We start from the raw sequence: 13,774 nt of genomic DNA, 5'->3' as shown, positions 1-13,774 counted from the left end.
CTATGTCTTTATTTGGGGTTGAAGCATACCACTGAGCCTTCACTTGAAGCTCCAACTGTGTCTTACACAACAGCACAGGGGCCCAAGAGCAGTTTGAGTCCACAATAAATACAGACACAGACACACTGTTTAGATTTGTATATAATATTTCACTTCTCCGCGTACAGCAAATTCACTTTCTCTCAACAGGAAGATTGGGCTCAATGATACTGTTTTCAATATCTGAACTGATAATGAGGTCAATGCCTTGTTGTTCAGGTTGCATCTCGCTATTTTACCACAAGAGGGCACTGTGCGTGGTCGATGCATTTTAATGTGTCTATTGTGCACTATTTGCGGGCTGTCCCGTTCCCTATCACGGAGTTTTATCGCCATCCCGTGGTCATTAAAGAGAGGTGCAAAAAGAGGAGGCGGAGGCAAAAGGGGGTTCTCCCAGCATGTCGCCTCCTGTTGCTGCCCCTCACTGTGGGGGCTGCTGTCGACCTTTCAGTCTGCTCAAGTGAACGCAAGCAACCGCGCCACTACGCCGTGACTCACTCCGAGCTGGTCGCAGCTTTGTGGCACCGTAGCGGCTTGTCAGTCCAGTTCGCTGAGTGCAGAGGGCTGGAAAACCAAAGTGGGAGCGTTTCCTGATTATTATAATATTTTTTTCCACGCTCTCTGCGGGAGGTAGTTGGCAGTACAGTAATAAGTGCAGTAGTGGTGGTGGTGGTGGTAGCAGTAGTAGTAATAGTGGTGTTGCTGTTTGGTCGTGGTTTGTTCCGAGAAAGTATTTTAAAAAGGGCGCAACAGATGTTTGTGGGCATGCGGCCAGCAGAGGAATGAGAGCAGCGAGGCACCGGCGGCCCTTCCAGCGGTTCTGCTGCTGCGGAGTCGGGCTGCTCTCCGTCTTGTGGCTCGCCCAGGTCATCTGCGCACCGGGTGAGTTGAAAGAAATGCTTGCAAACTCATTTCAATATGCTCATCAATAACCGTATTTGAATTTGAACAGGCAATATGATTACGATTTTTTTTTAAACGACAGTAAAATTCTTTATACAAGCGATGTGAAAACTCGAGGTAAAATATGTGGTATAGAAGATGAAACTTGATGCATTATCATGATTGAAATTATTATTATGATTATAAATGAACGTTTGTAATATTGGGCCAGAAATGCACTGCATCATACCAAAAAATGGAAACTATGGGGCAAAAACATATTGGGAGAAAATGGAGCAACAATATTTGTTAAGGCAGATGCATGCATCACAGTCTTCCAGTTGAAATGGATTGAAAATACAGCGTAGTTAATTATCCAATAGAGAGTGAACGATTCGGCTCATGTGCCATTAAAAAAACAAAAAAATTGTTTAATTTTTAGTGCATGAAAGGTGCTTTTGGAATTTAAATTCTGCTGGATGATTACATAAAATGCTTTTGGCATGCCCAAATCCAATCATTGAAGATTACATCCATCGGGTATCCAATCCTACATTTTAGGTGACAACTATTCTTTGCAAAACTGTAAGAATATAATAACTCTTGTCTTCCTGTCAGTGACCCAAACTTTAATTTTCTGTCATTTTGATTTCATCCCAATCTTGCCTGAACAAATAGTCATGTCATGAGTATTTACACTTCCCGTCAGAATTATGAGCGTGTGTGACCTGCGGAGGATTTTTACTTGTGGCCCTCAAAGGCTGCTCTGCTTTAAAGCACTGCACAAATCATGTGATCTATTGTTTGTAAGGTTGACAGCCAAGCTCCTTTTGCCACACCTGGACAATGTAACACTTTGAGCATCGCAAGTAGCTCTTCATGGAGCGCCATTTATGGATGTGCTCTTTCAGCTGCGAGTCTGCAAAATGTAGTGACATTAGTAATGTGATTAAAAAAAAAAAAGTGTCACTGTGACCTGCCAACAGTGGAAACCCGAACCATCTTGAAAACACTACAAACTGCATTTGCTAATGCTAATACTTCAGCTTGGCCTTACTGAATATGAATAGCAGCACCTCATGCAGGATTTTTTGCGATGATTGTGTGAACATTTTGGGTATGTTATTACATTTGCCATGACTTTTTTTGTAAGTAAATATGAATCTAGCTTCAATGATATGTATTAGGTAGTAAGCGACTATACATATTGTAATACATGGCTTAAACATTTAAATCATAAAACTATAACCTTTAATAGGCTTCCTATGCTTGACAATGGCAGATATTTAGTGGTGATATTCAGTCCGCAATGTGATTGACAGCATCAGATGTTGTCTTTGTGCTTCTGAGACAGGCAACAGTTGCTTGGAGGAGCAGTGTTGGAATTTCACGTTTAAAATACTGTATGTTGAGTTATTGAGTTGATGTGTACTCTAATAGTTTTTTTTTATTGTTGTTGAAGTTTTGGGATAATTGTCCTACAAAAAGCTATTTGTTTACTTTTTAAATTTGTTGTTCATTCTTTCACGTTTAAATCTTAACCTCCACTCTTGGCACAAGTAGCAATTATGGGAGCTGTCATTATGTCATAAAATAATAGCCTGTAACTCTCCTCCCCCATTATGTAATGATTTTCTAACGATTTTGCATTTGCAATGGTGTAAGAAAAACACAACACTCGGCATCCTTTTTAATCTTATGGTTTTTCCTGTCCTTGTTATTGACTAATTGTACAACACTTTGCAAGCAGCGATGCTTGTTTTAAAGTGCCCTATAAATAAAGTTGTTGAGATGCCGAGGCTCTTGTGTGAAAATGGTGGCAGAAACCCAATTTCACACAAGCCGGGCTCCTCGTGAAGCCGCAACATGAAAGCCTCCTCGCCGAACCTCTTGTCAAAACGTGCTCATTGAAGTGCAAGGTACAAAGGCCACTGCCTCAAAACACACGTCTTAAAAACAATACCGTCCCACTCTCGTCTCAGGCCATTTGTGGAAAGAGCTCAGAGTATATTTCATTCCTGTGGGAGAGATAATGAAAAATATTATCTGTTGTGTTTGTCTGGAGGGGTGTTCCTCGACTGTTGCCCCGGTAACGCCGCAATAACGGCAGCCGCTCCAGAGATAAGCTGTCGAGGAATGGAACAGAGGGTTAAAATACATGCTATAAAGATCTCACTTCACATGATGATTGAGGACAGCTGACCGCTGCTGAGCTCACTACTGCCTCTCATGGTCTTCCTGCTCGACATCCCATCGGAATAAATATCAGCAATTGTTTTTAGAGCAAACTAGCGTAAAATGGTGCCACAAAATTGTTACTCTTGCCAGAAAATGGGGGATAAAGCTCACTCGATAACTTTGTGTTGTTTCTGCAGCCGAGACTTCTGGGTCTGGTCTAGGCGTGGAAGGCAACACGTTGCGATGGACACGCCGCCTCATGCAGATGCCCGGCAACCAGACTGAGGCTGAACACCGAGCAGGTCAGCCACTCTAACACTCGGCATCAATTTCTGTCCATTAGAGTTTAAAGAGCTTCATCATTCCAACTGCTTCCAGTTGATGTGTGTGTGCGTGTGTGTGTGTGTGTGTGTGTGTGTGCGTGTGTGTGTGTGTGTGTGTGTGTGCGCGCAATCAGATTATTATGAGAATCAACAGCGATGGCTGATACAACTTAAAGTACGTATATTAGGCACCATGGGAATTCTAGCGAGCTGTCCTACATTAATTTTAGCAATTTTGCATCTTCTGATTAGTAGTTCAGGGCAAGCCAGGGTCAACTAGTGAACCACATTTGTAGCGATCTGTACTTATTTAAAAAAATCAGAACCATAACAAAGGAGATGAAATGATGTGAAAACATAAATTGCTGTCATTCTCCTGAATTTTAGTTTTTTAAGGAATGTAAAGGGAGGTATTTGCCTGCTTTTGGAGTTTAGCAGCACTCGGTCAAGGTCGCATATGAAGTTTCCTGGTCACGCAATGAATGGCAAGATAAGAGCGCAACTCCCTCATTTTCTCATATTCACACTCTGACAGCCCGAGTAATATCCAGTTGCCACTCACGTTTTCTATTGTATCCTTTCCGGCTTCATTATTACGGCTCACTCCGATGAATGTATGCAAATGAAATTATGCTAATATCCTGCTTTTGCTATAAATACCCCTTTGGTGTGTGTACGCCATAACCTGGGGGGCACATAATTAAGACGCATGCATGGATGATTTTCAATTTACCGTATTTTCCGGACTATAAGTCGCTCCGGAGTATAAGTCGCACCAGCCATAAAATGCCCCAAAAAGTGAAAAAAAACATATATAAGTCGCTCCGGAGTATAAGTCGCATTTTGGGGGCAATTTATTCGACAAAATCCCACACCAAAAACAGTCATGAACGAGCAACAACAGGCTAAACGATAGCAACAACAGGCTAAACGATAGGTATGCTAACGTGACAAACACAAAGAGCTGAGAACGGGCCTGACGTAACATATAGAGTGATTAAGGACAACTATTACATGAATAACATGTTTATAAAACCATCAGTGTCACTCCAATTCATTAAATAGCAACAACAGGCTAAACGATAAGTATGCTAACGTGACAAACTCAAACAAAGAGCTGAGAACGGGCCTGACGTAACATATAGAGTGATTAAGGACAACTATTACATGAATAACATGTTTATAAAACCATCGGTGTCACTCCAATTCATTAAATAGCAACAACAGGCTAAACGATAGGTATGCTAACATGACAAACACAAACAAAGAGCTGAGAACGGGCCTGACGTAACATATAGAGTGATTAAGGACAACTATTACATGAATAACATGTTTATAAAACCATCAGTGTCACTCCAATTCATTAAATCCATCGATCGTTCTTTGTCAACAATGGGTGCGCACGGCTGAGGGCGCTTGCGCTTCAAAATATTCCACAGGCTCATATAACGATAGATAAACTATATTTTAAATAACTATAATACAAGCCAATAATATTATCAAACCATCCGTGCACTTTAATTCCATTAAATCCATCGATCAAATTCCTCGTCCTTTGTCAACATCGCCGCGCGTGCGCCCTGACGTCAGCCTCGTCTTTATTCCACAGATCTACTATATAACTATATTGTAGCGTTAACAAAGTACAAGGATAGACGTAGGTTTGGTAAACGGCTCTTTATTAAACAAAACAAACTTCCAAGCGTGTGGCGGCGTGGACTTCCAGACAGACCGGGCGTGCGTAATGGCCATGTCCGAGCCCCGCGCACCGTTCGCGGACAGCCACTCGGCCGAGCGTCGGCCCCCGACTCAGTAGAGACCGGGCGTGCGTAAAAGCCATAATAGTTTTTCAAACCTTCTATGTCACTCCAAATCCTTAATTCCTTCAAACTCGTTGTCCTCCGTGTCACTTAGAAATGGTCACCGCTAATGATGGTAGTCCTTGTGTGGGCACGTTTGTATGTAAACAACCGGCGCGCCGCGCTACTGACGTCACTTGAAATAGTAATCCATTGGTACATCACGGTTCTCCAAACTTTCTTTCTGCTGCTCGATTACTGTTTTCAGCTGCATATTTTACAACTTGAAGTTTGTAACCTGCAAAATATGAGTTTCTTTTTGGTGCCATTTTTCTTAAGCCCACCCAGTTGATGAGTCACGGCCAACGGTAAAATTTAGAGCGCCCTCATCCAGTTTCGTCTGAAAATATAATTTTTTTTGGTTGTTTTATCAAAGTCAAAGTCTGCTTTATCGTCGATATATTTTTTTATATACTAAGACACACAAAGAGATTGAAATTACATTTCCACTATCCCTCGGTGAGATAGTACACATATGCATACAAGCATCACAAAAAAAAACCAAGAAGGCACTAACAATGAATAAATAAGAGTATTGAATAAATGATAAATAAACAAATAATAATAAATAATAATAATAAATATAAGAGGAGCAAAAATGGAGCAAGTGTACATACAGCAGACAGTGGACTTGGATATGGTGCTTTAAAGTGTTAATTGCTTTATTTGACGTTTTCTCTATTTTTTATGTTTTGAATATGTTCAAGATAAAGAAATAAAAGCATGTGAAGTGATCAACTATACTAAAAATAACATGGGAAGTGGTCAACTATACTTGTAAGTGATGTCTTAATGATCAAGTAAAAATTTGTGAAAAAAAACATATATAAGTCGCTCCTGAGTATAAGTCGCCCCCCCACCCAAACTATGAAAAAAACCGCGACTTATAGTCCGGAAATTACGGTATTACAATTTCGTGCGGCTTGTTTCATTATGGAGTCCGATAATCGATGTGTATGTTGCTTGATGGGATGATTTGCACCAGTCAGCAATTATATTTCCCGTATTATATCTAATTGCATCCCATGAGGACACAAAGCATCTTTCCAGGCTTGCATTCACTCTTTTATCTCCCTTAAGACAGAGTGGGTCCAGCTAGCCACCGTCTTGACCAGCGAGAGGCTCGGCAGCCATTACATAATACACGATGTGGTCGTGATTAAAAAGCCGGCGGCCGTAGCCGACGGGATATCATCTTGGGGATTGCGTGTTGACGTCCTGCCCCAGGCGCTACCGTCTCATCTTTTCATCTATCCTCCACTTGACAAGTTGGCTGACAGTGTGATCTGACTCCAGCCGATGAGCCGCCGCCGCCGCCGAGTTCGTTGCTAGGCAACTAAATGCTAAGTTCCGAAGCCCAGATGAGTGCGCTGAACTAAAATAGGCCCTAAGTAGAGGGTGGCGATGAATCCAAATTATGGAAATGAAGCAAACGGCTTCTAATGAGTCTGGTATCAAGTCTAGTTGCGGTTGTTTATTAAAGTGGCAGTCATATCAAAGATTGGTTTTGTTTCATACTAAAAAAAGATCATGACATTTTTGTGGGGAAATAAGGAATCTCAGTTTCATTTTTATATCAGAAAAAACTCACATTTGAACAAAGTGTGTAGACCCTTTTTTAATATCAACTATATTGTTTGTTTTCATGTTGTAGTTTAAAGGTGAGATTGGCCTGTCTCCCTTCTCATCTTTGTTGTATTCAGGACACCTCAAAGGAAGGCGAAATCAAAGACCAAATGCATAATTGAATTTACATTACACACCAGGGATAAAATATTCATTTTTTTGATTCCTAATGACAAATGCACGATGCGTGGCACTGGTCGATAGATTGACTGGACGCTTCGGCCATCACATCCCAGAGAGGAAGTTTTAAGACACCTGGGAAGTGTTTAAAAAAAAAAATAAAATGTCTAAGAAAGACGGGATCAAACTGCTAAGGAGTTCCTTCATAATCAGACAACACAAAATGGATTAGTTTTCAAGGTCTGAATACAGAAAATGGCCTCACTGTTGTAATACTTTTGGAAAGGAGCCCAAGTGTTTGCTCTCGGAGTTGCCATCTGTTGCTTCGCAGTAAAAAGACATCAAGCCCAAAGATGCTCTCGCCATGAGTGGTGTGGATACACGTGTTGTCAAAGTAACATGGCATGACGTGCATCACGCCTCCACTCAAGGTAACACTCACTCTTAGGTTTAGCGCAAACACGACATCATTAAAGCACTATGGTTTGTGTCCGTTTTCTGTCATTCTCTCGCCGTTCTCTCTCAGACCTCTCCTGAGAGTTTCTAAAGGAAAAATAAATATTTTTAGACATTGCAATCCCGAGCTGCTGTCACTTCTTTCTCTCCCCCCCTTCTTCATTTTTCATAAACTCTAACCATGGGAAAGACACATACCCACCTCCCTCCCCCTTGCCTTTGGCTTCCTACTGCCACCCATCAAAAAAAAAAAAAAAAAGGAAAAAAAAATCCCCCTGGGAGAACATTGCCATGGCAACTGCCTTCATCAGAGTAACTCCTCAAAAGGGTCCATGAGAGCTGCATGTTTGTGTTTGGAGTGACAGTAACACCTGAGAGTGCATCTCATGACTCAAAGCAGCCTGAATGGCTTCCAGTGTACTTAATGAGAGAGAAGAACAACACAGATGATCTTCATATGTGATACATGACAATTTGCAAACCTCCATGTTAGCGCATCAGCTGTCACTAAAGCAATATATATATATATATATATATATATATATATATATATATATATATATATATATATATATATATATATATATATATATATATATCCCCCTCTTCCCAAGTTCCAAGAAAACACACCAACCTTCTGTCGCTTGTGTACAAACAATTAAAAATAGGCTCCGGCAGCACAAGCGGCAACGTCTAAACACAACTGTACAAACATTTACATTTTCTAACTACTCTACATGGCCAAATGTCTCATCCTGTAGAGGGAGGGGGAGTCCCGCCCCCCCCTCACTGTCACAGATCACTTCTCATATCTTACATCACAAAAGATGTCTCAATTGCTTTCCTTATTGTGTGCTTGCAAAGTCTCTGTAGGTTTGCAGCTATTTTTAGCCTGCCTCACCCCCCCACTCTCTCTCCATTTGCACCCCCCCCCCCCTCCCCCCCTTCCGTGCCCCTGGTAGTTTAAATTCAGCCAGCTCAGATCAGAGTCGTAAATTGGTGCTGGAGCACTGTATCTCTGGAGACTCTTTGTCAGGTTGGATGGGGAAGCAGAGTTGTCATTATCCCAAATTTTTTTTTTGCATTCGAGGACACACAGGAAACAGCTGCCTCTTTCACTTCCTGTATGATGCTTCGCTGCATATCAAAGACAAAATAGGCTCCGTAGAGAATGTTTGTGAAAGTCTAGGAGGATTTTGAATGGTACAGTAAATGATAAACACCTCCACCCACCCATTTTTTTTTTTTTTTAATCTGTCAATGTAGCCTTGCTCGAAGACGGGTGACGTCACGTCCTCACACCACTGTTAAATGCCAGACATTGCATTCACTATGACGCTACATTTGAACGCTTCTTAAATTGAGTTTGCCTGTGCTTGGCAGCCATCCACGAGTTTCCAAAAGACATCTTCAACAAGGAGCAGAGAAAGAATGGAGCCGTCTTGTTGCATGTTCTCTGTGTGAGTATCATGTGATGGTTGTGTGTTTTGATTCTTATCATCAAAAGCGCTTGTGTATCCTTTCAGGCCATCTACATGTTCTACGCTCTGGCCATCGTCTGCGATGACTATTTTGTTCCTTCACTTGAGAAAATATCGGAGGTGAGATGGCCTACTTTACTTGGTGTATCATTTAGTTATTTCAAATGTTCTGATTCTCTCCCCCTGCTCAGAATTTACAACTGAGCGAGGATGTTGCCGGGGCGACGTTCATGGCAGCAGGAAGTTCTGCTCCGGAGCTCTTCACATCGCTCATTGGTGACAAATTTCCAAATTTCAAATAAGAATCGCTTCACTTCTTCCTCAATGCTGAGTGGTGCATGCGATTGTCATCATTAGGTGTCTTCATCACTAAAGGCGACGTCGGCGTGGGCACCATCGTAGGCTCGGCCGTCTTCAACATCCTGGTCATCATCGGCCTGAGTGGCATCTTTGCGGGCCAGGTCAAACGACGTCGTGGTGAACATTTTTGTGAGGTCTCGGCGACCCGTGACCATGATGTGCCATTCCGCAGACGGTGAAGCTCACATGGTGGTCTTTGTTTCGAGACTCCTCCTACTACATCCTGTCCGTGCTGGCGCTCATCGGGGTGAGTTCTTTAACGTTAGGGCCGGGGACTCGCCTAAATTTCTTCCTTGTGGTTATAATCATCTCTGTCTTCAAGGTCATTTATGATGCTGTGGTCGTCTGGTGAGTAGACCTTTGTTTTGATTTTTGAAAAATACTCTTCAGGGACATGCACTTGCCCTTGCTAACAAACAAATGAGCTGTCATTTGTGAGGACGAGCGTGTCAATCAGACCCACATTGAGTGAAACGTCAATCTTGGTGATTGGAACCCACCCAAAGACAACCAACCAGCAAATATTGACAGTTTGCTTCGTTCTTCCATTCTGTCTCGCAGAGGTGTGATGTGCTTTAATGGAAGCGCCACTGATTTATCCCTAAACTTAATGGAAGCCCAGGTGATATACAAGGCTGACTTTTTACCGAATGCCAATGTTCTTGCTGAAGGTCGTCTCGCTGTATTTTATAGGAGCCCAATTGTATTTTACAAAAGGCAGTGGACTTAATGAGAAAAAGATTCAAACGGTTGTTTAGAAGGGCCACAAAATTTATGAATAAATTTGATTTAATTTGACACTGTTAGAAAGCTCATGTTTACTGTTGAGGTTGTTTTAGTGGTGTTTTTCTTTTATGCGCCACACACATGGTGAAATGTCAATGTTTTTTATTTTTTGCAGAGAGTTTGGGTTAGGAGAATTCTGTAATCCCCAGACATGCTTAAAAATGGGTGTGATTCAATCAGATTGTACTTTGTGGTGGTGCACCAAAGCGCATCTGCCGGCACAGTCTGATTACATCACCCACATTGGGCCCACCTGCAAAATGCGTCTTTTGCACTTGTTCAAAATGAGGGTGCGGGAGAGCTGGAACATTTCTGCGCTGACATTAGTCAACGTACATTCGCATACACACAATACATATTCTCAATTTCAAAATCATTAGGCGTGAGTGAAACAAATACTTGGTCGTTATTCTGGTAATATCATACCAATGATGTTTGCTTTGCAGGTGGGAGTCTTTGCTCCTCATGACCATGTACGTGATCTACATCATCATCATGAAGTGAGAGGCCAAACCCCCTTCCCTAATTCACCCACAATGCAATGACGTTCTCATTTGCGTCGTATTTGTGCATTGGCAGGTTCAACACTCGCCTTCTGACATTTGTGACGCAACAGTTGCGGCACACCAGGCCATGTTGCGTGGCATCGGAGGATCGCAGGGAGGAGAAAATGGCAGATGACACCTCAGCAGGTCACAATGCCATGGCCCTCCTAAATAAAGGTTTTGAACGTGGCTGCACTTCTTGTGTATTTATAGCAAAATGTTTATCAATATGATTGTATAGAGGTAAAGTCAGTTTCTTTTGTGTGCTTTTAGCCCAAGTCCATAATCAGGAGAGCACCCCAGTCATCATGGTGGACGAGCTGCTCATAGTCAGCCCTCACAAGCTGTCCTTTTCTGACGCCGGCCTGCGCATCATGATCACGCCACACTTTTCCCCTCGCACCAGACTCTCCATGGCTGGTCGTGTGCTCATCAGCGAGGTAACAAACACACATGCCCACGTTAGCACGGCTCAGTCATACATTCTTTCTCCACTGCACAGAACTGATTATTAGTGTTCCCCTGATGAGCTGACCACTCTATATTCTCGTCCCTCTTGCCAGAGACAGAGGCTCATCCGGGGCTCCAAGAGCCCGCGATGCAGCGGGGCCGGTCTCGGGTCCCGAGGGGCCTCCGCCGCCAACAGCCTGAAGAGGGCGGGCTCCTGCAGTTTGGAGAACGGTGGCGGCGTAGGACACGTGGAGTCCGGAGACAAGCTGGGGGCAGATGAAGACGACGATGGCGTGTTTCACCCCTTGCGCTTCCCAGGTGAGGGGTAGGGTTAGGGATCAGAACAGGAAGCGTGATGGCTGGCCGTGGGATCGGGTGACATGTGCGCACGTGTGTGTCAGACGGCTGCTCGGCCAGAGTCAAGTGGGTCATCACGTGGCCACTGGGCCTGCTGCTCTACTGCACGGTGCCCAACTGCATCGTACCACGCTGGCATCGCTGGTTTATGGTCACCTTTGTGGCCTCCACGCTGTGGATCGCTGTCTTCTCCTACCTCATGGTGTGGATGGTAAGGACCAGGATGCAGCTAATTGTCACATCATCATCACTGTAAATAACGACATCATGTGATGTGGCTGTTCTCATATGTCAAACAGGTCACCATTGTGAGCTTCACCTTAGACATCCCGGACTACATCATGGGCATCACCTTCCTAGCAGCAGGGACCAGCGTGCCCGACTGCATGGCCAGCCTCATAGTTGCACGACAAGGTGGGTCAAATAAAAGTATAAATTTGTGTCAAATGTTTTCATATTTGTAATAAAGCAATCAATCCACATTCCAATTTGATCCAATACAAATGTTAGTGTTTGGCGCCCCCTGCTGTTTCATGGACTCTTGACATCTTGTCTGTCGACACTCCAGGCATGGGGGACATGGCCGTGTCCAACTCCATCGGCAGCAACATCTTTGACATCTTGCTGGGTTTGGGCTTCCCGTGGGCTCTCCGCACTTTGGTGGTGGACCACGGCTCATTCGTAGGCTCGCATTAGTGCTTCTTCTTTTGTTGTGTCTTGTCGGCCACTCAAGCTTGTCATCTCGTCCTCCCACAGGTGCCCATCAATAACAAAGGACTGGTGTATTCTGTCATCTTGCTGCTGGCATCTGTGTTCCTCACCGTACGTCCACACACTTGTTTTAGCTTGCAGTCCCACTTTAATATCATGAAGCAAGCAAAACTAGTCCTATCATGCATGGTGTTTGCCTGCAGGTGACGAGCGTTCATCTAAACCACTGGCGGCTGGATCGTCGCCTCGGTCTGGGCTTGTTGTTCCTTTACGCCATCTTCCTGCTCTGCTCCATCCTCTTTGGGCACATGTGAAGTTAAGTGGCACGGCACCCCCACCTCATTCAGCCTTTTTACTCAAGCCAAAAGAAAGGTTTGCTTTCCTAACACACTTGAGTCTTTTAACAGCAGCACTTTTTGTTACTTGGATTTCTTAGTTAGTGTTTAAAAGTACCGCCGTGGTTGTTCCTCATCTATCCAAAAAAGGAAGCAGTATTTATTGTTCATTCTCGTCTATATTTGAGTGTGTTAGTTACATAATGAAGCAGCAATCTATGAGGCTATTTGATGAAAAGGCACATTTTCAGCAAGTATTCATACAATTTAATCATGAATGTCATGTGATTGGCCTATTAGGGGTGTTATGAATAGACAATTATATATTTAATGCCTGTCACCAGCTCTGATGAGTTTAAGTTAGTTTAAATAGTCACACTGAGGTACGAGGAATGAGGTATGAGTCGAATCCAATGAATTCACTTTGGTGGAATATTTGAATTATTAAGCACAAACGTTCACCGGCATAAGTATTGTTGCTTTATCCTGCTGCTTATTCATTCATAAAATAAAATATAACATAAATAAGCAATCTGATAAGTATAGGTACAGGACTAGGTTACCCTAAACCTAACCCTCTTAAATAAGCCGTCTTATTTTGGTACAAAAGGATATTAAATCTAAGTCTTAAATGTTCCACTGAAGTGATTTGGTTTTTACATGGGTGTATCATTATTCTGCTTAATTCCTTGCCAAAAGTTTTTTTTAAGTGTTAAATCATTGACTTAAATTTGAAGCAATGAAGGTCTAAGTAGTTTTGTTGTGTTTTTAGAAATTAAACGGAAGACTAATGCATGTTTCAGTGTGTAGAATATTTTAAGTTCATTGATATGTTCAATGATCTGAAAATATTTTAGATTTAAAATTTTTGTGAACAGAACTCTTGAGACTGAAATAAAAAGGAAAGCAAACATTGAATGTTTAGGCAATGTTAAGTTTATTCAAATGTGATGGGGTAATTTTTCTATTAGGCATTGATCTAGACTGTTATGAGTGCAATAAAATAATGCGATAATATTTCTTTGGATCTGATTTGTGAGTTGAAGGCGCAAACTACTACTACAAGTACTACTATAGTATTAAAAGTACTATTACTACAAGTAATACTATTACTACTACTACTACAAGTACTACAATTACAAGTACTGCAAGCACAAAACTAAGACTACTACTACAATTATAGTAAGGCTTTAATTTTTTTGGGGTAAGTTTTTAAATTAAAAAAAATGATAGTAAGGCTTGTTGTTTTAATAAAGAGAAAAATAC

At 42.3% G+C, this 13,774-nt stretch overlaps 1 protein-coding gene across 2 annotated transcripts; it reads left to right on the top strand.

Annotated features, from left to right (window-relative positions):
• The first annotated feature begins 418 nt into the window (after positions 1-418).
• Positions 419-13,525, top strand: LOC125981760 (sodium/potassium/calcium exchanger 3). Of its 2 annotated transcripts, none has more exons than XM_049741686.2 (17): positions 419-921; positions 3,297-3,401; positions 8,867-8,943; positions 9,010-9,084; positions 9,156-9,240; positions 9,322-9,425; positions 9,497-9,571; positions 9,647-9,672; positions 10,557-10,610; positions 10,690-10,832; positions 10,929-11,095; positions 11,219-11,423; positions 11,507-11,673; positions 11,762-11,876; positions 12,031-12,143; positions 12,219-12,284; positions 12,377-13,525. In XM_049741686.2, exons 1-17 carry the CDS (start codon positions 822-824, stop codon positions 12,485-12,487), a joined length of 1,788 nt encoding a protein of 595 aa, XP_049597643.1. In that variant the 5' UTR covers positions 419-821; the 3' UTR covers positions 12,488-13,525. The 2 variants fall into 2 exon arrangements, with proteins under 2 accessions (XP_049597643.1, XP_049597644.1); XM_049741687.2 differs by lacking the exon at positions 419-921 and adding an exon at positions 2,891-3,222.
• The last annotated feature ends 249 nt before the right edge of the window (positions 13,526-13,774 follow it).

Source organism: Syngnathus scovelli, chromosome 15, assembly GCF_024217435.2.
Source record: "Syngnathus scovelli strain Florida chromosome 15, RoL_Ssco_1.2, whole genome shotgun sequence".
Classification (NCBI taxonomy): Eukaryota; Metazoa; Chordata; class Actinopteri; order Syngnathiformes; family Syngnathidae; genus Syngnathus; species Syngnathus scovelli.
Note: the sequence above shows the minus strand (reverse complement) of the source record. Positions and strands in the feature narration are given on the sequence as shown.